Genomic DNA, 19,395 nt, shown 5'->3' on the forward strand with positions numbered 1-19,395 from the left:
AATTTAAATTCCCCAGTGATGGGATCTGAACTCGCGTTTTCGGCTCATTAGTCCCGGCATCTGGATTACTAGCCCAGTAACATAAGAAATCTTGCATTTATATAGCACCGGATATCCCAAAGTGCTTTACAGCCAATGAAGTACTTTTTGAGTGTAGTCACTGTTGTAACGTAGGAAACGCGGCAGCCAATTTGCACACAGAAGCTCCCACAAACAGCAATGTGATAATGACCAGATAATCTGTGTTTGTTATGTTGCTTGAGGGTTAAATATTGGCCAGGACTCCAGGGATAACTGCCCTGCTTTTCTTCGAAATAGTGCCACGGGATCTTTTACATCCACCTGAGAGAGCAGACAGGGCCTCGGTTTAACGTCTCATCCGAAAGACGGCACCTCCGATAGTGCACTCCTCCCTCTGTACGGCACTGGAGTGTCAGTCTGGATTTATGTGCTTGAATCCCTGGAGTGGGACTTGAACCCACCTGATTCAGAAGCGAGTGTGCTACCCACTGAATCACTGACACTATAACCACTATGCTACCGTACCCCTATCCGAAATTAGAAGAATTTCAACTAATGTTTTGCATTTTTTTTCTCCATAGACTTCCATGAGACCAGTGCCGAGTTATATCCAGTGGCCTGACTATGCTGATCATCCATTAGGTATCTTGCTGTTCACTTTCAAATGGCATTTGCAGAAATGAGTAAAGGTAGAGCGTCCGAAATCCGGAAACCTCGGGACCGCGGCCGTTCCGAATTTCGGGTATTTCCAGACTTAGGAATGTCTTTCCGATGTCCCGCATCTGGAAACGCTCGGACTGAGGGTCCAGGACGGCGGCGGGAGCAGAGGGTCCGGAGCTACGGAGTGGGGAGGCGGAGGTTCCGGGGGGGGGGGGGGGGGTGTCCGGCTGGGAAAAACTGCGTTGAAGACCTGCAAAAAAAGGTAAGTTAAACATTTTGTTTTTTTATTCTATTTCAGCGATTTAGCAGATAAGGGTTTTGTGAATGTTTTGTGATTTTTTTTTTTGTTGGAATTTTTTGTGTGGTGTTTTTCACTCTCCTTAGGCCCAACTCGCAGCGGTAATCGGTTAAAAAAAAATGTCCAGATTTCGGAATATTTTCCGGATTCTGGACAACCCCTCACGGATTAGAGCAATGTCTAGATTTCGGAACATTCCGAATTTTGGAACTCTGGGTTTCGGACACTCATCCTGTATTTATATAACTTGATGCATTGTCTTGGCTCAACACTTGCAACCCATTATTCAGAGTTTTGTGGCATGCTGTGTAATGTACTTGCGGTTAGAGTTTTTGTCCCCACAAGGATTGGGTTTACCATTCGTCCAAGTTTCTGTGTAAAACGAGTTAGGCGCAATCGGCAGACTCACTGCTTATCCAACGTGGGAGTCGGAATTCTAGTGATGATGGGTATCACACAGTACAATACTCGTTGGAAGCGAGGCCACAGACAGGAAGGGAAAATTGATGGTAATGCGCCCTGTGTGCCTCGTAACAACTTGGCCAAAGTATTACATAAAATTTACAGCACAGAAACAAACCATTCGGCCCAACTGCTCCGTGCCGGGGTTTATGCTCCACACCAGCCCCCTCCCACCCCTCTCCATCTCACCCCATCACCATATCCTTCTATTCCTTTCTCCCTCATGTGTTTATCCAGCTTTCCCTTAAATGCATCGATACTATTCGCCTCAACCACTCCCTGTGGTAGCAAGTTCCACAAAGAAGTTTCTCCTGATTTCCCTATTGGATTTATTAGTGACTATCTTGTATTGATGGCCCCTAGTTCTGGTCTCCCCCACAAGTGGAAACATCTTTTCTACGCCTACCCTAACAAACCCCCTTCATAATTTTAAAGATCTCTATCAGGTCACCCCACAGCATTTTCTAAAAGAGCCCCAGTCTGTTCAGTCTTTCCTGACAGTTTAACCCCTCACTTCTGGCATTCATGTAAATCTTTTTTACATCTTGTCCAGTGCGTCTATCTCTTTTGTAATATGTAGACCAGAACTGTGCACTGTGCTCCCAAGTGTGATCTAACCAAGGTTCAATACAAGTTTAACATAACCACTCTGCTTTTCAATTCTATTGCTCGAGAAATGAAGCCCATTGCTTTGTTTGCATGTTCTATAGCAGTAGCAGGGCTGGAGTGAGTTTGTCTGTCTTCTCTTCCTTGGAATTCAGAAGAATGAGAGGTGATCTTATCGAAACGTACAAGATTAAGAGGGGGCTTGACAAGGTGGATGCAGAGAGAATGTTTCCACCGATGGGGGAGACTAGAACTAGGGGGCATAATCTTAGAATAAGGGGCCGCGAATTTAAAACTGAGACGAGGAGAAATTTATTTTCTGAGGGTTGTAAATCTGTCAAATTCGCTGCCTCAGAGAGCTGTGGAAGCTGGGACATTGAATAAATTTAGGACCGGGATAGACGGTTTCTTAACCGATAAGGGAATAAGGCGTTATGGGGAGCAGGCGGGGAAGTGGGTCTGAGTCCGCGATTGGATCAGCCAAGACCGTATAAAATGGCGGAGCAGGCTCGAGGGGCCGTATGGCCTACTCCTGCTCCTATTTCTTATGTTGCAGCCTTCCACCCAGTTTAATCTCCAGGGCGCTATTTGGGCAATGTTTGCATTACTAGAGGGAATCTATTGTAATTGTGTGTTAATTTGTGTTTTATTTTGTCTTTCAAGGTGTTTCCGAATCCGAGCAATCCTTAAAAGGAACGTCTCAGATCAAAATTCTGCCACCAGAGGACATTGAAGCAATGCGGGTAGTATGCAGAGTGAGTTATCGAGCTTCATCTCCTCTTTTAAGATTCTGGTAAATTTGTATAGGAATTTTTTTTTTAATCAGTATATCGCATTGTTTCTTTTAGCCCTGCAATCCTTTGAGTTCCCAAAGCCCAATGTAGATCAATATATAGCAACCATTTTGTGGAATACTCTAAATGAACTACTTGAGTAATGCAACGCTGCTGTTCCTCAGTAAGTGTGTGTGGTTTGGAGTGAGATAAGCCTCTATGAATCTTGATGACTGGGGGGCAGTGCTGTGCGGCGAAGACAGGCTGGTGGAGGACCTTTGTCTGTCTGAACAACTTGCATGTATATAGCCCCTTTAATGCAGTAAACCATGCTCAGGCACTTCACAGGAGCGATATCAAACAAAGTTTGACACCAAGCCGCATAAGGAGATACTAGAGCAGATGATTACAAGCTTGGTCAAAGAGGTAGGTTTTAAGGAGCGTCTTAAAGGTGGAAAGAGAGGTTTAGGGAGGGAATTCCAGAGCTTTAGGGCTTTGGCAGCTGAAAGCATGTCCGCCAATGGGGGATGCTCGAGAGGCCAGAATTGGAGGAGCGCAGAGATCTCAGATTGTAGGACTGGGGGAGATTACAGAGATAGGGAGGGGCGAGGCCATGGAGGGATTTGAAAACAAGGATGAGAATTTTTAAATTGAGACGTTGCTTAACTGGGAGCCAATGTAGGTTAGCGAGCACGGGTGATGGGTGAACGGGACTCGGTGCGAGTTAGGACGTGGGCAGCAGAGTTTTGGATGACCTCAAGTTTACGGAGGTTAGAATGTGGGAGGTCGGACAGGAGTACGTTGGGAGTAGTCAAGTCTGGGATAACAAGGCATGGATGAGGGTTTCAGCAGCAGATGACCCGAGGCAGAGGCGGAGCCGGGCGATATTACGGAGATTGAAATAGGCGGTCTTGGTGAACATTGGACTTGCAGCTACCCACAGATGTTTTGTGGGTTTTTGCACAGCGACTTCAGTTAACCAGCATCTGAAACAGTGTGGCGCCCTCCACAGGGGACCTGGGACCTGTGAACAGGGAAAGCAATGGCATCTCTCTTCAGCCAATCAGATTGAAGCATCCTCACTGAGACACGCAGAGTCTAAACCAGAAAGTGTAAGTTAGAATGTTTAATTCAATGTAAAACCATGTACAGAGGCCCTAACTTTTTCTGGTGTGTTTAGTGGGTAAGTACAGCAAATTCATGATCTTTGTGTGTGTTTCAATGCTGAGTCTTTGGGCGAAGTACTGGTGTAGCGAAGCTTGTGGAGGAACAGGGAAAATCGGACAGTAACTTCCAGATTTCCGTGTTTAACTGCGCGTGTGCGGACTCCGAAGGTTGCTTTCCGATTTACTCCACAATGACGGCGAGCGCTGATGCACACTCTATTATTTATACCGCAAAACACGGGCCATTAATTAGGTCGGGGGAAGATGCAGAAGAAACCCTATCAAAAAACTATAAGCTGAACAATACAGTCAAGACATTGGGAGAAATAAAACTCCACATGCTGAAATCTTAAAAGTTTGAAACAAAACCAAAAAATTACCAAATTCGCACCAAGTCCCGTTAACCTATGACCCCTGTGCTCGCTGACCTACATTGGCTCCTAGTCAAGCAACGTCTTGATTTTAAGATTCTTTTACTTGTTTTCAAATCCCTACATGGCCCTCGCCCCTCCCTATCTCCTCCAGCCCCACAACCCACTGAGATCTCTGCGCTCCTCAAAATCTGGCCTCTTGAGCACCCCTGATTTTCATCGCTCCACCATTGGCGGCCGTGCCTTCAGCTACCGTAAGGTCTGGAATTCCCTCTCTAAATCTCTCTGCCTCTGCGAATTTGGCTCATTTGGATTGAGTTCAATCCAAATCATTGCCATGATTAGAAACAGTAGCGATCCCAACACTGATCTCTAGCTCATCCAAATCAGCACTTCTCCCTCCCTTCCCCCCCACCCCCCACCCCCCTCCCTCACACACCTATACCTCCTGCAGCGCGATTCAGACAGACTCACGGCTGCACGACCCAGCCAACATCCTGAATCTTTCTCTCGGATATCAAAGTTTGGAATGCCCTTTTCGTTTTCTCGCTTTCTAAGTTTATGTACAAGATTCATGCAACTCTTCCGAGTGTTTTTTTTCCTCTCTGAAATGGGTAGACCTGCTTTGCACCCTTGCTAGTAGTTCTGAATGCCCGTTAAAACATCTTTCAACAACAAACAATAACAACTTTCATTTCTATAGCATAGTAAAACATCGCATGGCGCTTTGCAGCAGTGTTGTAAGATAAAACAGATAAATTTAACACCAAGCCACATAAGAATTTACAGCAGGTGACCAAAAGCTTGGCTAAAGAGGTAGGTTTTAAGGAGCGCCTTAAAGGAGGAAAGAGGGGTAGAGAGGTTTTGGGAGGGAGTTCCAAAGCTTGGGGCCCAGGCAGCTGAAGGCACGGCCACTGATGGTTGAGCGATTATAATTAGGGATGCTCAAGAGGGCATGATGACTTATTGTTGAGCTATCTTGACTCTCACTCGCTCTCTCTCCCACTATCTCTGGCAGCCTGCCAGTTTTTGCTCTTTACAGTCTTTGGAATTCTCTGTGGAGGTTGGGTCATTGAATATCATCATCATCATAGGCGGTCCCTCGAAACGAGGATGACTTGCTTCCACGCCAAAAAAGGATGAGTTCACAGGTGTTTCAATGAAGGACCTGAACTACATCCTGAAGGGTGGAAGATGCCTGTTCATGGATTGTTTTAACGTGGGGTGGCCGTCGCACACCAACCACCACATGGGCTTGACAGAGCTCGGTCTTGGTCCAGTGGCAAGGGTTAACCAAGACAACTGGAGATCAGCTCTGCTGCACGGGCCTAGTGCGCACACATATCGCAGTGTGGGCTGGGCCTGTGCTGCCCCTGGGTCCTCGCCTCTTCTGGGCCCCGAACTCGCGCCTCTCCTGGGCCTCGATCACGTCCCTCTACAATCTCTCGCCGCTCCTTCGCCCCGACCTCGCCGCTCCTGCTGTACCTGCCCACGCTCCAATCACCGACCTGGACCTTGATGACGTCACTCTTCGCTGCCTATATATAGCGCCTATCGAGACCACCAGACGTCTCAAAGCGCTCCACAGCCAATGAAGCGCCCCTGGAGTGTGGTCACCGTTGTAATGTGGGACTATCTCCTTATATGGTCCCGATGCCAATGCTGAACTTGCAATGGCACTGAACAGGCACAAGACATGCTCACTACATTGAGACCTCCAGAACAAGGGGACGTGACCTTAAACTTCGAGCCAGGTCGTTCAGGGGTGATGTGAGGAAGCACTTCTTCACACACACGGGGGTGGGATTCTGGAACGCTCAAGAAATGCCACTTAACAAGGGGAAAGTTCCAAAAATACAAGACTTCCCTCGAACTTTCCTTTAAAGTCCAACTCTCCTTTATCAAAATAGGCAGAGTGTTGTGGTGGTATCACTGCTGAACCAATCATAGTGTCAGCCTAATTATCGGAGGCTGAAACTCTGGTCAGACCCCGCCCGGAGTCACTGCGCCCAGTCCTGGGCTCCGCTCCTCAGGGAGGATATATCGGGGGAGGGGGGGGCAGAGCAGATTCACCAGAATGATACCCGGGGGCTCAAAGGGAGCAGCGAGAGATCATGACGGAGGTGCGGCGAATGTTTGTGGCAGAGGAGCGGCGAGATCATGGGGAGGTGCGGCAACTGAGGGTACGGGGCCCAGAAGAGCCGAGGGCCCAGGGGTAGCACGGGCCCAGCCCACACTGCGATATGTGTGCTCACTAGGTCCGTGCAGCAGAGCAGGTCTCCAGTCGTCCTGGTTAGCCCTTGCCATTGGACCAAGACCTAGCTCTGTCAACCCGTGTGGTGGCTGGTGTGCAACGGCCACCCCACGTTAAAAAAATCCACGCACAGGCATCTTGCACCCTTCAGGATGTAGTTCGGGTCCTTCATTGAAACATCTGTGAACTCATGTGGAAGCAAGTCATCCTCGTTCGAGGGACCGCCTATGATGATGATGCAAAGGGTTAAATCCCGAGGACAGGTGGCACAGACTGGGCTGTGTTCCCTCGAGTGTGGAAGATTAAGGGGCGATTTAATCGAGGTGTTTACGATGATTAAAGGAGTTGATGGTGTCGATCGAGAGAAACTATTCCTCCTGGTGGGGGGAGTCCAGAACAAGGGGACGTCACCTTAAAATTAGAGCCAGGCCGTTCAGGGTGATGTCAGGGAGCACTTCTTCACACAAAGGGTGCTGGGAATCTGGAACTCTCCCCCACAAAACGCTGTTCAGACTGGGGGAGGGGGGCAATTGGAAATGTTAACACTCAGATTGATCAGATTGTTGTTGGGTAAGGGTATTGCGGGTTACAGAACCAAGGCGGGTCGGGTAGATGGAGTTAAGATGCAGATCAGCCATAGAATGATTAAATGGCGGGAACAGTCTCGATGGGCTGAATGGCCTCCTCCTGTTCCTACGATTCTTACACTTTTCCTAAATAAACAGGATACCCAGTACTTTGAAGAAAAATACCCACTGGACGAGCATTTACATATAGATTGGATCGAGGCCCCTAGTGTCCAACAAAAGTTTGACCTCGAAAAGCCACCAATTCAATCATCAGTGCAGCATTAAATGGTGGTAAAGCTCAGTGTGACAAAATTCGGGCGATGGGAGGACGGAGGATTAAAGGGTGCGTCACACTCCCATGTAGGCACATGCACTATAATGGAATCGTGACCTGCTGCCCTTTTAACGGGGAAGGTAATGAAACGCGTCCTTTCATCACGACTTCTCTTTGGCTCGGAGTCACAACCAAAAGGCACGGAATAGCGAAAGGAAGGGCCATGTTCTGTTTTTAGCTTAATTTGGGACTTTTTACTGCTTGAAGAAAAAAAAAATCTTTTTGGGTGGGGTGGGGAAGTGGGGGAGGGAGAGAAATCTAAACATTGAACGCTTTGCTGAAGAACTGAAATCAAACTGTTACTGCCACAGAAAGTGGGCCAGAACCACACTGAGATATAATCCAAGGAGGCCAGATAGGATGGTCTGGGCAGCAGAAAATGCTGCCATCGATTTCATAGAATCACATACGGCACAGGAGGAGGCCATTGGGCCCACCGTGCCTGTGACAGAGCGATCCAATCAGTCCCACTCACCCCGCTCTTTCCCCACAGCCCGGCACATTCCTCCCCTTCCAGTATTTACCCAACTCCCCGTTTGAAAGTCACTATTGAGTCTGCTCCCACCGCCCTTTCAGGCAGCGCGTTCCCGATCACAACAACTCGCTGCGTAAAAAATACATTTTCCTCCTCTCCCCTCTGATTTTTTTTTGCCAATTTTCCTAACTCTGTGTCCCTCTGGTTACCGAACCTCCTGCCCCTGGAAACAGTTCCTCCTTATTTACCCCTCATCATTTTGAATGCCTGTGTCAAATCTCCTCTTAACCTTCTCTGTTCTAAGGAGAACAATCCCAGCTTCTCCAGCCTCTCCACATAACCGAAATCCCTCATCCCCGGGACCATTTGGGTCAATCTCCTCCGCCCCCTCTCCCAGGCCTGGACATCCTTCCTAAAGTGTGGAGCCCAGAATTGGACACAATACTCCAGCTGGGGCCTAACCAGCGATTTATGAAGGTTTAGCATAACTTCCTAGCTTTTATACTCTATGCCTCCATTAAGGTAACATAGTGATTCTGTTACTGGACCAGTAATCCAGGGGTCTGGGCTAATGATCCGGAGACATAGAAGCATAGAAACATCGAAAATAGGTGCAGGAGTAGGCCATTCGGCCCTTCAAGTCTGCACCACCATTCAATATGATCATGGCTGATCATGCATTTCAGTACCCCATTCCTGCTTTCTCTCCATACCCCTTGATCCCTTTAGCTGTGAGGGCCACATCTAACTCCCTTTTAAATATATTTAACAAACTGGTCTCAACAACTTTCTGTGGTAGAGAATTCCACAGGGTCACAATTCTGAGTGAAGAAGTTTCTCCTCATCTCGGTCCTAAATGGTTTACCCCTTATCCTTGGACTGTGACCCCTGGTTCTGGACTTCCCCAACATCGGGAACATTCTTCCTGCATCTAACCTGTCCAATCCCGTCCGAATTTTATATGTTTCTATGAGATTCCCTCTCATTCTTTTAAATTCCATTGAATACAAGCCTAGTCGATCCAGTCTTTCTTCATATGTCAGTCCTGTCTTCCCGGGAATCAGTCTGGTGAACCTTCGCTGCACTCCCTCAATAGCAAGGATGTCCTTCCTCAGATTAGGAGACCAAAACTGAACACAATATTCCAGGTGAGGCCTCACTAAGGCCCTGTACAACTGCAGTAAGACCTCCCTGTTCCTATACTCAAATCCTCTCGCTATGAAGGCCAACATGCCATTTGCTTTCTTTACTGCCTGCTGCACCTGTGTGCCAATCTTCAGTGACTGATGTACCATGACGCCTAGGTCCCGTTGCACCTCTCCCTTTACCAATCTGTCACCATTCAGATAAGAATCAGTCTTCTTCCTGTTTTTGCCACCAAAGTGGATAACCTCACATTTATCCACATTATACTGTCTCTGCCATGCATTTACCCACTCACCTAACCTGTCCAAATCACCCTGCAACTTCTTAGCGTCCTCCTCGCAGCTCATACTGCCACCCAGCTTAGTGTCATCTGCAAACTTGGAGATATTACACTCAATTCCTTTGTCTAAATCATTAATGTATATTGTAAATAGCTGGGGTCCCAGCACTGAACCTTGCGGTACCCCACTAGTCACTGCCTGCCATTCTGAAAAGGACCCGTTTATTCCTACCCTCTGCTTCCTGTCTGACAATAGTTCACATCCCTCCACGGTAGCTGGGGGAAATTTAAATTCAGTTCATTAAATAAATTTGGATTAAAAAACGAGTGTCAGTAATGGTGACCACGAAACTATCAGATTGTCGTAAAAACCCATCTGGTTCACCAATCTCCTTCAGGGAAGGAAATCTGCCGCCCTCACCTGGTCTGGCCGATACGTGACTCCAGACCCACAGCAATGTGGTTGACTATTCACTGCCCTCTGAAATGGCCCAGCGAGACACTCAGTCGTCCCAAACCGCTACGACAAAGTCAGCACTGGGGGAGCACCTTCACCACACGGACTGCAGCGGTTCAAGAAGGCGGCTCACCACCACCTTCTCAAGGGGCAATTAGGGATGGGCAATAAATGCCGGCCTTGCCAGCAACGCCCACATCCCATGAACCAATAAATAAATAAAAGCCCAGGATCCTGTATGTTTTACAGCTCATTAACTTGCCCTGCCACCGTCACAGATTTCTGTACACCGAAACCCCCAGGTCTTTCAGTGCCTGCAAAACCCCTTTAAAATTGTAGCATTGCGTTTATATTTATGACCAGTAATTATATATTTGATGTATTTAAGGGGAAGCTGGATAAACACATGAGGGAGAAAGGAATAGAAGGATATGGTGATGGGGTGGGAGGGGGCTGGTGTGGAGCACAAACCCCGGCACGGAGCGGTGGGGCACAAACCCCGGCACGGAGCGGTGGGGCACAAACCCCGGCACGGAGCGGTGGGGCACAAACCCCGGCACGGAGCGGTGGGGCACAAACCCCGGCACGGAGCGGTGGGGCACAAACCCCGGCACGGAGCGGTGGGGCACAAACCCCGGCACGGAGCGGTGGGGCACAAACCCCGGCACGGAGCGGTGGGGCCCAGTGGCCTGTTTCTCGATGTAACTCTATATTGCTCTGCCTGATCCTTCTGATTTGTCTGTTGCAAGTCAGGCGGCACAACGCACCAAGTGATGAGGCTTATCGCAGAACCGTAACATGCTTAACCGTTTACTCGCCGCTGCAAGTCTTTTTGAAAAAGCAAATAAATTCTAAAGCACATTTAAAAAAAATAATAATAACTATTACAACTGGGAAACAAACTCAAGCCTGCACTCCTGGGTAAAGGTACAATAATGCTTCCAGTACATTCTCAATCTCGCACCTTCAATCCGTGAAATCGGGCAGTTCTGCCCCAGCATCAGGGGGATGAAAGTGTTAAATGCCAACTAAATGAGACGAGCGACTCTCACGTTACGAGCAAACGCAGCTCTCTACCCATCCCTCTTCCCCCCCCCCCCCTCCTCCCCACACCACACAAGGCAGAGGTGAAAATGTGTCTTTGTATTGTCAATTAGCTCAAGCACTACTGATGCAGTTCAAGGGTCAGGCGACAGGGAGGGAGGGTGAGGACAGTAAGCCAGCAAGACACAGCGAGCAGTTATTGCACCGCTGTGACCACAGACCATCACAGTCCTTGTGCTGCAGTGGGAAATCAGAGCGGGTTACTGGCACGGCCAGCATGAATGTATAAAACGGTCTGTCTCTGTCTGGTCTGTCTGTCTTTCTCTGTCTGGTTTGTCTCTCTCTGTCTCTGTCTGTCTGGTCTGTCTCTGTCTCTCTCCTCTGTCTCTCGCTCTCTCGCTCTCGCTCTCTGTCTGTCTCTGTCTCTCTGTCTCTCTCTCTCTCTCTCTCTCTCTGTCTCTCTGTCTCTCTCTCTCTCTGTCGCTCTCTGTCTCTCTCTCTCTCTCTCTCTCTGTCGCTCTCTCTCTGCTGTCTCTCTCTCTCTCTCTCTCTCTCTGCAAACATCTTTTGTCGCTGCTGCAATTTCTAAAGACGCAGAGTCCTGAAAGGAAAAAAAACACACACCAGCGGCAGGGAGGGTTGCATCAGCCGGCTGGCTGCACCTTTGTTGTTGCAGTCGAGCTTGCTGCGAAACGTCCAGGCTGGGTTTGCAACCTGCTTTTTATGGTCCAGTAGGGACAAGGGAAGGGCATTGATGCTGTCATTGATTAAATTCAAGGGGATTGGGAGGGGGATAAGGATAAATACGCTCCCGACCAGCAAAGCAAATCTGAACAGGCTTCGTGATGTGATGTGGTGCACAAGTCGATCTCGTTTTACAATTGACACTAAAATTTAAAGTGGTTTACAGCAGCAATGGGCAGGATTGTCGATGCCACAGTTAACGTGAGACAGAACTGTGAAAACTGAGCCGATTTTACCAGGACGTTGCAAATCTAATTTCCAGTGTAATAATGACATCGCACTATTCGGAGCCGGTATCACACTAACTAGGAAGGAGAGGGGAGGGGAACGGGGGGGAATGAAAAATATGCACCAGGAAAGAGCAGTGCCTGCAGATAGTCGTACTTTTGTGGGCAGGCTCGGGGTCGGCCGTGAGCGAGATGTCGTTGATAGACAGATTTTTGAACGATAAGGGAGTGAAGGGTTACGGGGAGTGGGCAGGGAAGTGGAGCTGAGTCCATGATCAGATAAGCCACGATCTTATTGAATGGCGGAGCAGGCTTGAGGGGCCGAATGGCCGACTCCTGCTCCTATTTCTTATATTCTTTATGTACAGATCGGTTCTGCCCTCACACCTGCAGCTGCACACTTGTACCACAAGATGGCGATCCAGCTGTTGCAGAGCATCATATCCCTCGCATCACAAACTCACGGAATGAAATTTGCTTTGTCCTGACTTTTCGTGAGCAATGCCACTGCATCCTCCAGAATACATTAAACACGAGTAACAATGGGCCCAGAAATTCTACGAGAGTACCTAGTGGTCCCGGAAGTTCGGAGACTTGCAGTTCTGGGGTTCTACGCAAAGGCCGCCTTGGGGGCCCACGTATCCCAGGAGCGTATGGGTTTTGTATGCATCATTGGGATCACATGGACCAGCCAACCTATCAGAGTAGGGGGATCCCCATTCATAACTTACACAAACATGAGAACATAAGAAGTAGGAGTAGGCCATACGGCCCCTCGAGCCTGCTCCACCATTTAATACGATCATGGCTGATCCGATCATGCACTCAGCTCCACTTCCCCGCCCGCTCCCCATAACCCCTTATTCCATCGGTTAAGAAACTGTCTATCTCTGTCTTAAATTTATTCAATGTCCCAACTTCCACAGCACTCTGAGGCAGCAAATTCCACAGACTTATGATGATTCCGTATAGACGGAGCTTATAAGTATGAATGGGGATCTCTCCAAAACACAGAAACACTAAAAATATCTTTAAAAAGAAACATCACCTATTTCAAATTAATAAAAGTTGAATTTATTTAATTATTCAAAAAATTAAATTTTTGTTTTAGATAATAAATTTACATATTTTAAAGAGTCTAACAATAGACTTGCCGTATTTAACAGGATTTTTAATATTAACATTTTTTTTAAGTATTTGTCTGCACTTTAAAAGTCTTACGCTGATAACAGCGGGCCGTACGTCTGCTTTTATCAGTCGTAAGAATTTGAAGGACATTCGCTGGGCAAATAGCCTAACTCTCCGCCCGCGGAGGCCCTTTAGCTTCGGATGTGGTGAATCGGTCAAAAGAATTTTTGACGGATTGCAAGTGCCGGGTTTCGCAAACCTAAACCCGGAACTTGCCCCTGCACGGGCCCCTGCACACCTCGTGCGATTTCAGACCCAATATTACATCAAGTGTATCTTTTGTCATCACTTCTGACATGCTACTTTGGAAGCTCCGTTAAACTTGAGCTCATCCGAAACTCTGCTGCCCGTGTCCTAACTCGCACTGAGTCCCGCTCACCCATCACCCCCGTGTCCTAACTCTCACCAATTCCCGCTCACCCATCACCCCCTGTGCTCGCTGCCCCGTGTCCTAACTCGCACCAAGTCCCACTCACCCATCACCCCCTGTGCACCCTGCCCCGTGTCCTAACTCGCACCAAGTCCCACTCACCCATCACTCCCCTGTGCTCGCTGCCCCATGTCCTAACTCGCACCAAGTCCCGCTCACCCATCACCCCCTGTGCTCGCAGACCCGTGTCCTAACTCGCACCGAGTCCCACTCACCCATCACCCCACTGTGCTTGCTGCCCCGTGTCCTAACTCGCACCAAGTCCCACTCACCCATCACTCCCCTGTGCTCGCTGCCCCATGTCCTAACTCGCACCAAGTCCCACTCACCCATCACTCCTTGTGCTCGCTGACCTTCATTAGCTCCTGCTCTGACAACGCCTCAATTTTGAAATTTTCATCTTTGTGTTAAAATCGCTCTATGATCTCTCCAACTCCCTATCTCTCTAACTTCCTCCGGCCCTACCACCCTCCGAGATATCTCCTCTCCAATTCTGGCCGCTTGCGCATCCCCGATTTCCATCGCTCCACCATTGGCGGCTGTGCCTTCAGCGGCCTGGGCCCCAAGTTCTGGAAATCCCACCCTAAACCTCTCCACCTCCCTCCTTTGAGTCATTCTCTGAAGCACCTGGGGACGTTTCACTACGTTAAGGGCGCTATATAAATACAAGTTGTTGTGTAGACCAAAACTGTTGTACCTACATTTATGGATGCTATGCCTTTGAGGCTTGAATTCGCCGTCTAATTTTAAACTGTTCCAATTGTCTTGCAGCTTGCCCGGGAGGTACTAGATGTTGCTTCAATGATGGTGAGGTCAGGGGTCACGACTGAAGAGATTGATCATGCCGTTCATCTGGTATGGAGCTATATTTTATTTATGTGTATATGTGTATGTGTGTGTGTATATTTTATATATATATAATATATATATATATATTTTAAAATGTGTGTGTGTGTATTATGAAGAGGAACTAACCAAACCAAAATTGAGCGAACTGACCCTCACCTTTGACTTATTCATCTCGCTCTTTACCTCTAACACAAAACTTACCATTGAAGCCTAGATCAATTCTTGAGGGCCAGTTTCATACTGACCTGCAGGATAGAAGTGTACTTACAGCTGGAAACTGTGATTTCTTGTATTCTTCTTCTTCCACTCTTTCCTGCCAACTCCCCCAGTCCCCAAACTCTCAGAATATTTTCCATGAAAGTGTTTTTTTTAGTTCATTTATGGGATGTGGGCGTCATTGACAAGGCCAGCATTTATTGCCTGTCCCTAATTTCCCAGATGTAGAATGGCAGCAGAATTCTGCAAGCGGTCTTGACAGGGTAGATGCTGAGAGGTTGTTTTCCCCCAGGCTGGAGAGTCTAGAACCAGGGGTCACAATCTCAGAATAAGGGGTCGGCCATTTAAGACGAAGATGAGGAGGAATTTCTTCACTCAGAGGGTGGTGAATCTTTGGAATTCTCGACCCCAGAGGGCTGTGGTTGCTCAGTCGTTGAGTATATTCAATACAGAGATCGATAGATTTTTGGATATTAAGGGAATCAAGGGATATGGGGGTAGGGCAGGAGAGTGGAGTTGAGGGAGAAGATCAGTCGCAATATTATTAAATGGCGATTGGTCTCGTAGGGCCGAATGGCCTACTCCTGCTCCTATTTTTTAACTTCTTAAGTGATTTGATGAAGTTTGTTAATGTCATACCACTAATAATTTGTCTTTATATTGAATCACAGGTCCCCACCACTTTAAAAAGTCCATGTTTAAAATTTGCTTATTTCGGCCAAAAAGGGATATTAACCATTAGCCATTTGCACCAACGTCAATTTCACAGTTGTCTGTTACATAAGAACATAAGAAATAGGAGTAGGAGTAGGCCATTTGGCCCCTCGAGCCTGCTCCGCCATTCAATAAGATCAAGGCTGATCCGATCATGGACTCAGCTCCACTTCCCTGCCCGCTCCCCATAACCCTTGAGTCCCTTATTGTTCAAAAATCTGTCTATCTCCACCTTAAATATATTCAATGACCCAGCCTCCACAGCTCTCTGGGGCAGAGAATTTCATAGATTTACGACCCTCAGAGAAGAAATTCCCCCTCGTCTCAGTTCTAAATGGGCGATCACAGGTTGAATTTATCCAAGCTACGTTATCCGTGGCAGTGGGTTATTCATTTCCAACATCTTGAGTACAAGAATAAAGAAAGATTAAAACACGAGATAACTGTCCTTATTTGTTGTGTGAAGCCTGGCATTTAAAGTTATATTTCAGCAGTCAGATTGATCAAACTTTGACTGTGAAACGCTAACAGGCGATCTCTTCGATTTGTTTAGGCCTGCTTAGCAAGAAACTGTTATCCATCACCACTCAATTATTACAATTTTCCCAAATCATGCTGTACTTCAGTAAATGAGGTGATCTGCCATGGAATCCCAGACGCACGACCCTTGCAGGACGGCGATATCGTTAATGGTGAGTATGCAGCAAATAAAGGAGCGCGGAGCAATATTTCCTCTGGCAAAAAAAAATGCCATGCACAGTCCCTTTAAATTGCTGCGCGGCCCATTCAAATTCTGCGCGCGTGCAATTTTTACAACGCAAACGGGACTTCCCAGACACCTGCGCAGCCGCGCACCTTCAAGGGAACATTGACGCGCAGTCTTTGTGGGGAGATAATGAAAGCTTAGATTTACGTAATGTCTCGTTCCATCTCGCAGTAATGTTTCAAAGTGTCTTATATGCAGCGAATTAAATTGTGTCGTTGCTGTTGTGCGCGAGCTCTGACCACACAGTCCTTCAAACATCATCACCATCATCACAGGCAGTCCCTCGGAATCGAGGAAGACTTGCTTCCACTCTTAAAATGAGTCTTTAGGTGGCTGAACAGTTCGAGGGCTTGCCTATGATTATGAGTCCAATACAAGAACCACAGTCCCTGTCATGACATATTTACTGAGGCGTATGAAAGCATGGGCCTTACGCTTAACATCCGTAAGACAAAGGTCCTCTACTAACCTGTCCTCGTCGCACAGCACTGCCCCCCCCCCCCCCCCCCAGTCATCAAGATCCATGGCGCCCTGGACAACGAGGACCATTTCCCATACCTCGGGAGCCCCTTATCAACAAGAGCAGACATTAACGACGAGATTCAACATCGCCTCCAGTGCAGCCTTCGGCCGCCTGAGGAAAATAGTGTCGAAGATCAGGCCCTCAAATCTGCCACCAAGCTCATGGTCTACAGGGCTGTAGCAATACCCGCCCTCCTGTATGGCTCAGACATGGACCATGTACAGTAGACACCTCAAGTCGCTGGAGAAATACCACCAACGCTGTCTCCGCAAGATCCTTCAAATTCCCTGGGAGAACAGACACACCAACATGAGCGTCCTCGACCAGGCCAATATCCCCTTCAAGCAGCACCAAAATGAGCGGGCGATCAATTCCTCTATCCTTGGTGATTTGCCGGGAGGATATTGGCCAAAACACCAGGCAGTGCACCTGCTCCTTTCTCAATAGTGCCACAAAATCTTGAACCGTGTGCAATTGGGGCCTTGGTTTAACATCTCATCTGAAGGACAGCACCTCCAGCAGTGCAGCACTCCCTCAGTACTGCTGCTGAAGTGCCTGCTTAGTTTACGTACACAGGCCCTTGATCCTATTCATAACAATCAAAGGTGTTTTTACCAAAAGTGATCGCTTCTGATCAAAATGAGCACATCACCTGTGCGTCATGAAACTATAGCACATTTCGGGTCTCGCTTACTCCAGCCAGAAGATCTGGTTTTGGTGGAGGGAGAGAATCATCGGTGTGCAGCACTGTTACTGTGCCCAGTTTATTTTTTTAAAAAGCACTTGGATGAACGGTGCTAAAATGCTAAATGGAAGTCCACCAGAGTAAACGAGCAATTTGTTAGCTCAGCTGGGCAATGGGAGAACACCTCATGCCTGTTACTTTGGAAAACCTTTGAACCAACTCTTTCTGTGAAGGGAGACATAAGTAGTGAAAAGGAGAAGGCTTTTAAATTAAGAACTGCAAAAGTTTCAGTTGGGGATCAAAATCGGAAATGCTGGAGGAACAGTTAGAAAAACATCTTATTTACGTCAAGTAAGATGATCCACTATGTAGGGGAGGTGCTGTGTTCTTTATTTTGTATCATTGCACAAAAATGAGATGTATTGATTGAACTAAGTGAATCTGGATAGAATTGTTGCTCTGTATGTTCACTATACATAGGAACAGGCCATTCGACCCAACCAGTCCATGCCTCCTCCTCCTGTCTTTCCTCATCGAAATCGATCAGCAAAACTTTCTCTTTCCTTCTCCCTCATGTGCTTATCTAGCCTCTCCTTAAATGTATTTGTCTCTTCGCTTCAACCACTCCCTGTGGAAACATTCTCTCTGTCAGAACCTTTCATAATTTTAAAGACCTCTATTAGGTCACCCTCTATTAGGTCACCCCTCAGCCTTCTCTTTTCAAGAGACCCAGCCTGTTCATCCTTTTTTGATAGGTATATACTCGCACTTCTAGTATCATCCTTGTAAATCTTTTTTTGTACACTCTCCAGTGCCTCTATATCCTTTTTATAATACGGCGACCAGAATCATATGCAGTACTCTAAGTGTGGTCCAACCAAGTCCGATACAGGTTGAGCATAACCTCTCTACTTTTCAATTCAATCCCTCTAGAAATAAACCCTAGTGCTTGGTTTTCTTTTTTATGGCCTTGTTAACTAACCTGTGTCGTTGCTTTCAGTAATTTGTGTATTTGTACTCCGAGTTCCCTTTGCTCTTCTATCCCACTTAGATTCGTATTTTCCAAGTAATATGTGACCTCTCTATTTTTCTTACCAAAATGTAATTCATCATTTGTGTTGAATTTCATTTGCCAATTATATGCCCATTCTTCAAGTTTATCACTGTCCTCTTGTAATTTGCTTGTTGTGAAACAAAGCCGCTTGATGATTTGTATTGAGCATCACCTCACCCAGTGTTTGCTCCGCTCAGCTTCAGAGAGATTGAAGAAGTACATTTGCAAAAGGCTGGTACATCCAGCTCTGGTGACAAGAGGGTACTATTCTTACACCACCGGGTCACGTTAGCGTAAAAGTGGATTTGTGAATTGATGGAGCCGGGTGGAGAATGCCGCCCTGCTCGACTTAAGTGATGCGCTGAAAAATATTGGCTGGGTTCACACATCCACATCGATATCTGCCAAAGATTTTAAATGCTGTGCGAAATGCAATCGTGTATTCACCATTGTTGATGCTCACCACCATCGTGTAATTCACTGTGCACCCAACAACTGCTTGTATTTATATAGCGCCTTTAACATTGTGGAACGTCCCAAGGCGCTTCACAGGAGTGTTATGAGATTTTAAAAATTTGACACCGAGCCACATAAGGAGAAATTAGGGTAGGTGACCAAAAGCTTGGTTAAAGAGGTAGGTTTTAAGGAGCATCTGGAAGGAGGAAAGAGAGGTAGAGAGGCAGAGAGGTATAGGCAGGGAGTTCCAGAGCTTGGGGCCCAGGCAACAGAAGTGGAGGGAGGGGAGGGGAGGATGTTGTGGGGCTGGAGGAGATTACAGAGATAGGGAGGGGCGAGGACCATAGAAGGATTTGAAAATAAGGATGAGAATTTTGAAATCGGCATTGCTTAACCGGGAGCCAGTGTAGGTCAGTGAGCACATGGGGTGATGGGTGAGCGGGACTCGGTGCAAGTTAGGACATGGGGCAGCGAGCACAGTGGGTGATGGGTGAGCGGGACTTGGTGCGAGTTAGGACACGGGGCAGCAAGCACGGGGTGATGGGTGAGCGGGACTCAGTGCAAGTTAGGACACGGGGCAGCGAGCACAGGGGGTGATGGGTGAGCGGGACTTGGTGCGAGTTAGGA

The 19,395-nt window shown here is 47.5% G+C and overlaps 1 protein-coding gene across 1 annotated transcript in view; it reads left to right on the forward strand.

Annotated features, from left to right (window-relative positions):
* metap1 (methionyl aminopeptidase 1) overlaps positions 1-19,395 on the forward strand; it is a 44,155-nt gene that overhangs the window by 12,841 nt on the left and 11,919 nt on the right. Inside the window, exons 4-7 of the mRNA XM_070862539.1 lie at positions 603-663; positions 2,711-2,802; positions 14,277-14,360; positions 15,838-15,976. Coding sequence (XP_070718640.1) covers positions 603-663; positions 2,711-2,802; positions 14,277-14,360; positions 15,838-15,976 — 376 coding nt within the window. The remainder of the gene's footprint in view (positions 1-602; positions 664-2,710; positions 2,803-14,276; positions 14,361-15,837; positions 15,977-19,395) is intronic.

Source organism: Pristiophorus japonicus, chromosome 2 (assembly GCF_044704955.1).
Source record: "Pristiophorus japonicus isolate sPriJap1 chromosome 2, sPriJap1.hap1, whole genome shotgun sequence".
In the NCBI taxonomy this organism is placed as follows: Eukaryota; Metazoa; Chordata; class Chondrichthyes; family Pristiophoridae; genus Pristiophorus; species Pristiophorus japonicus.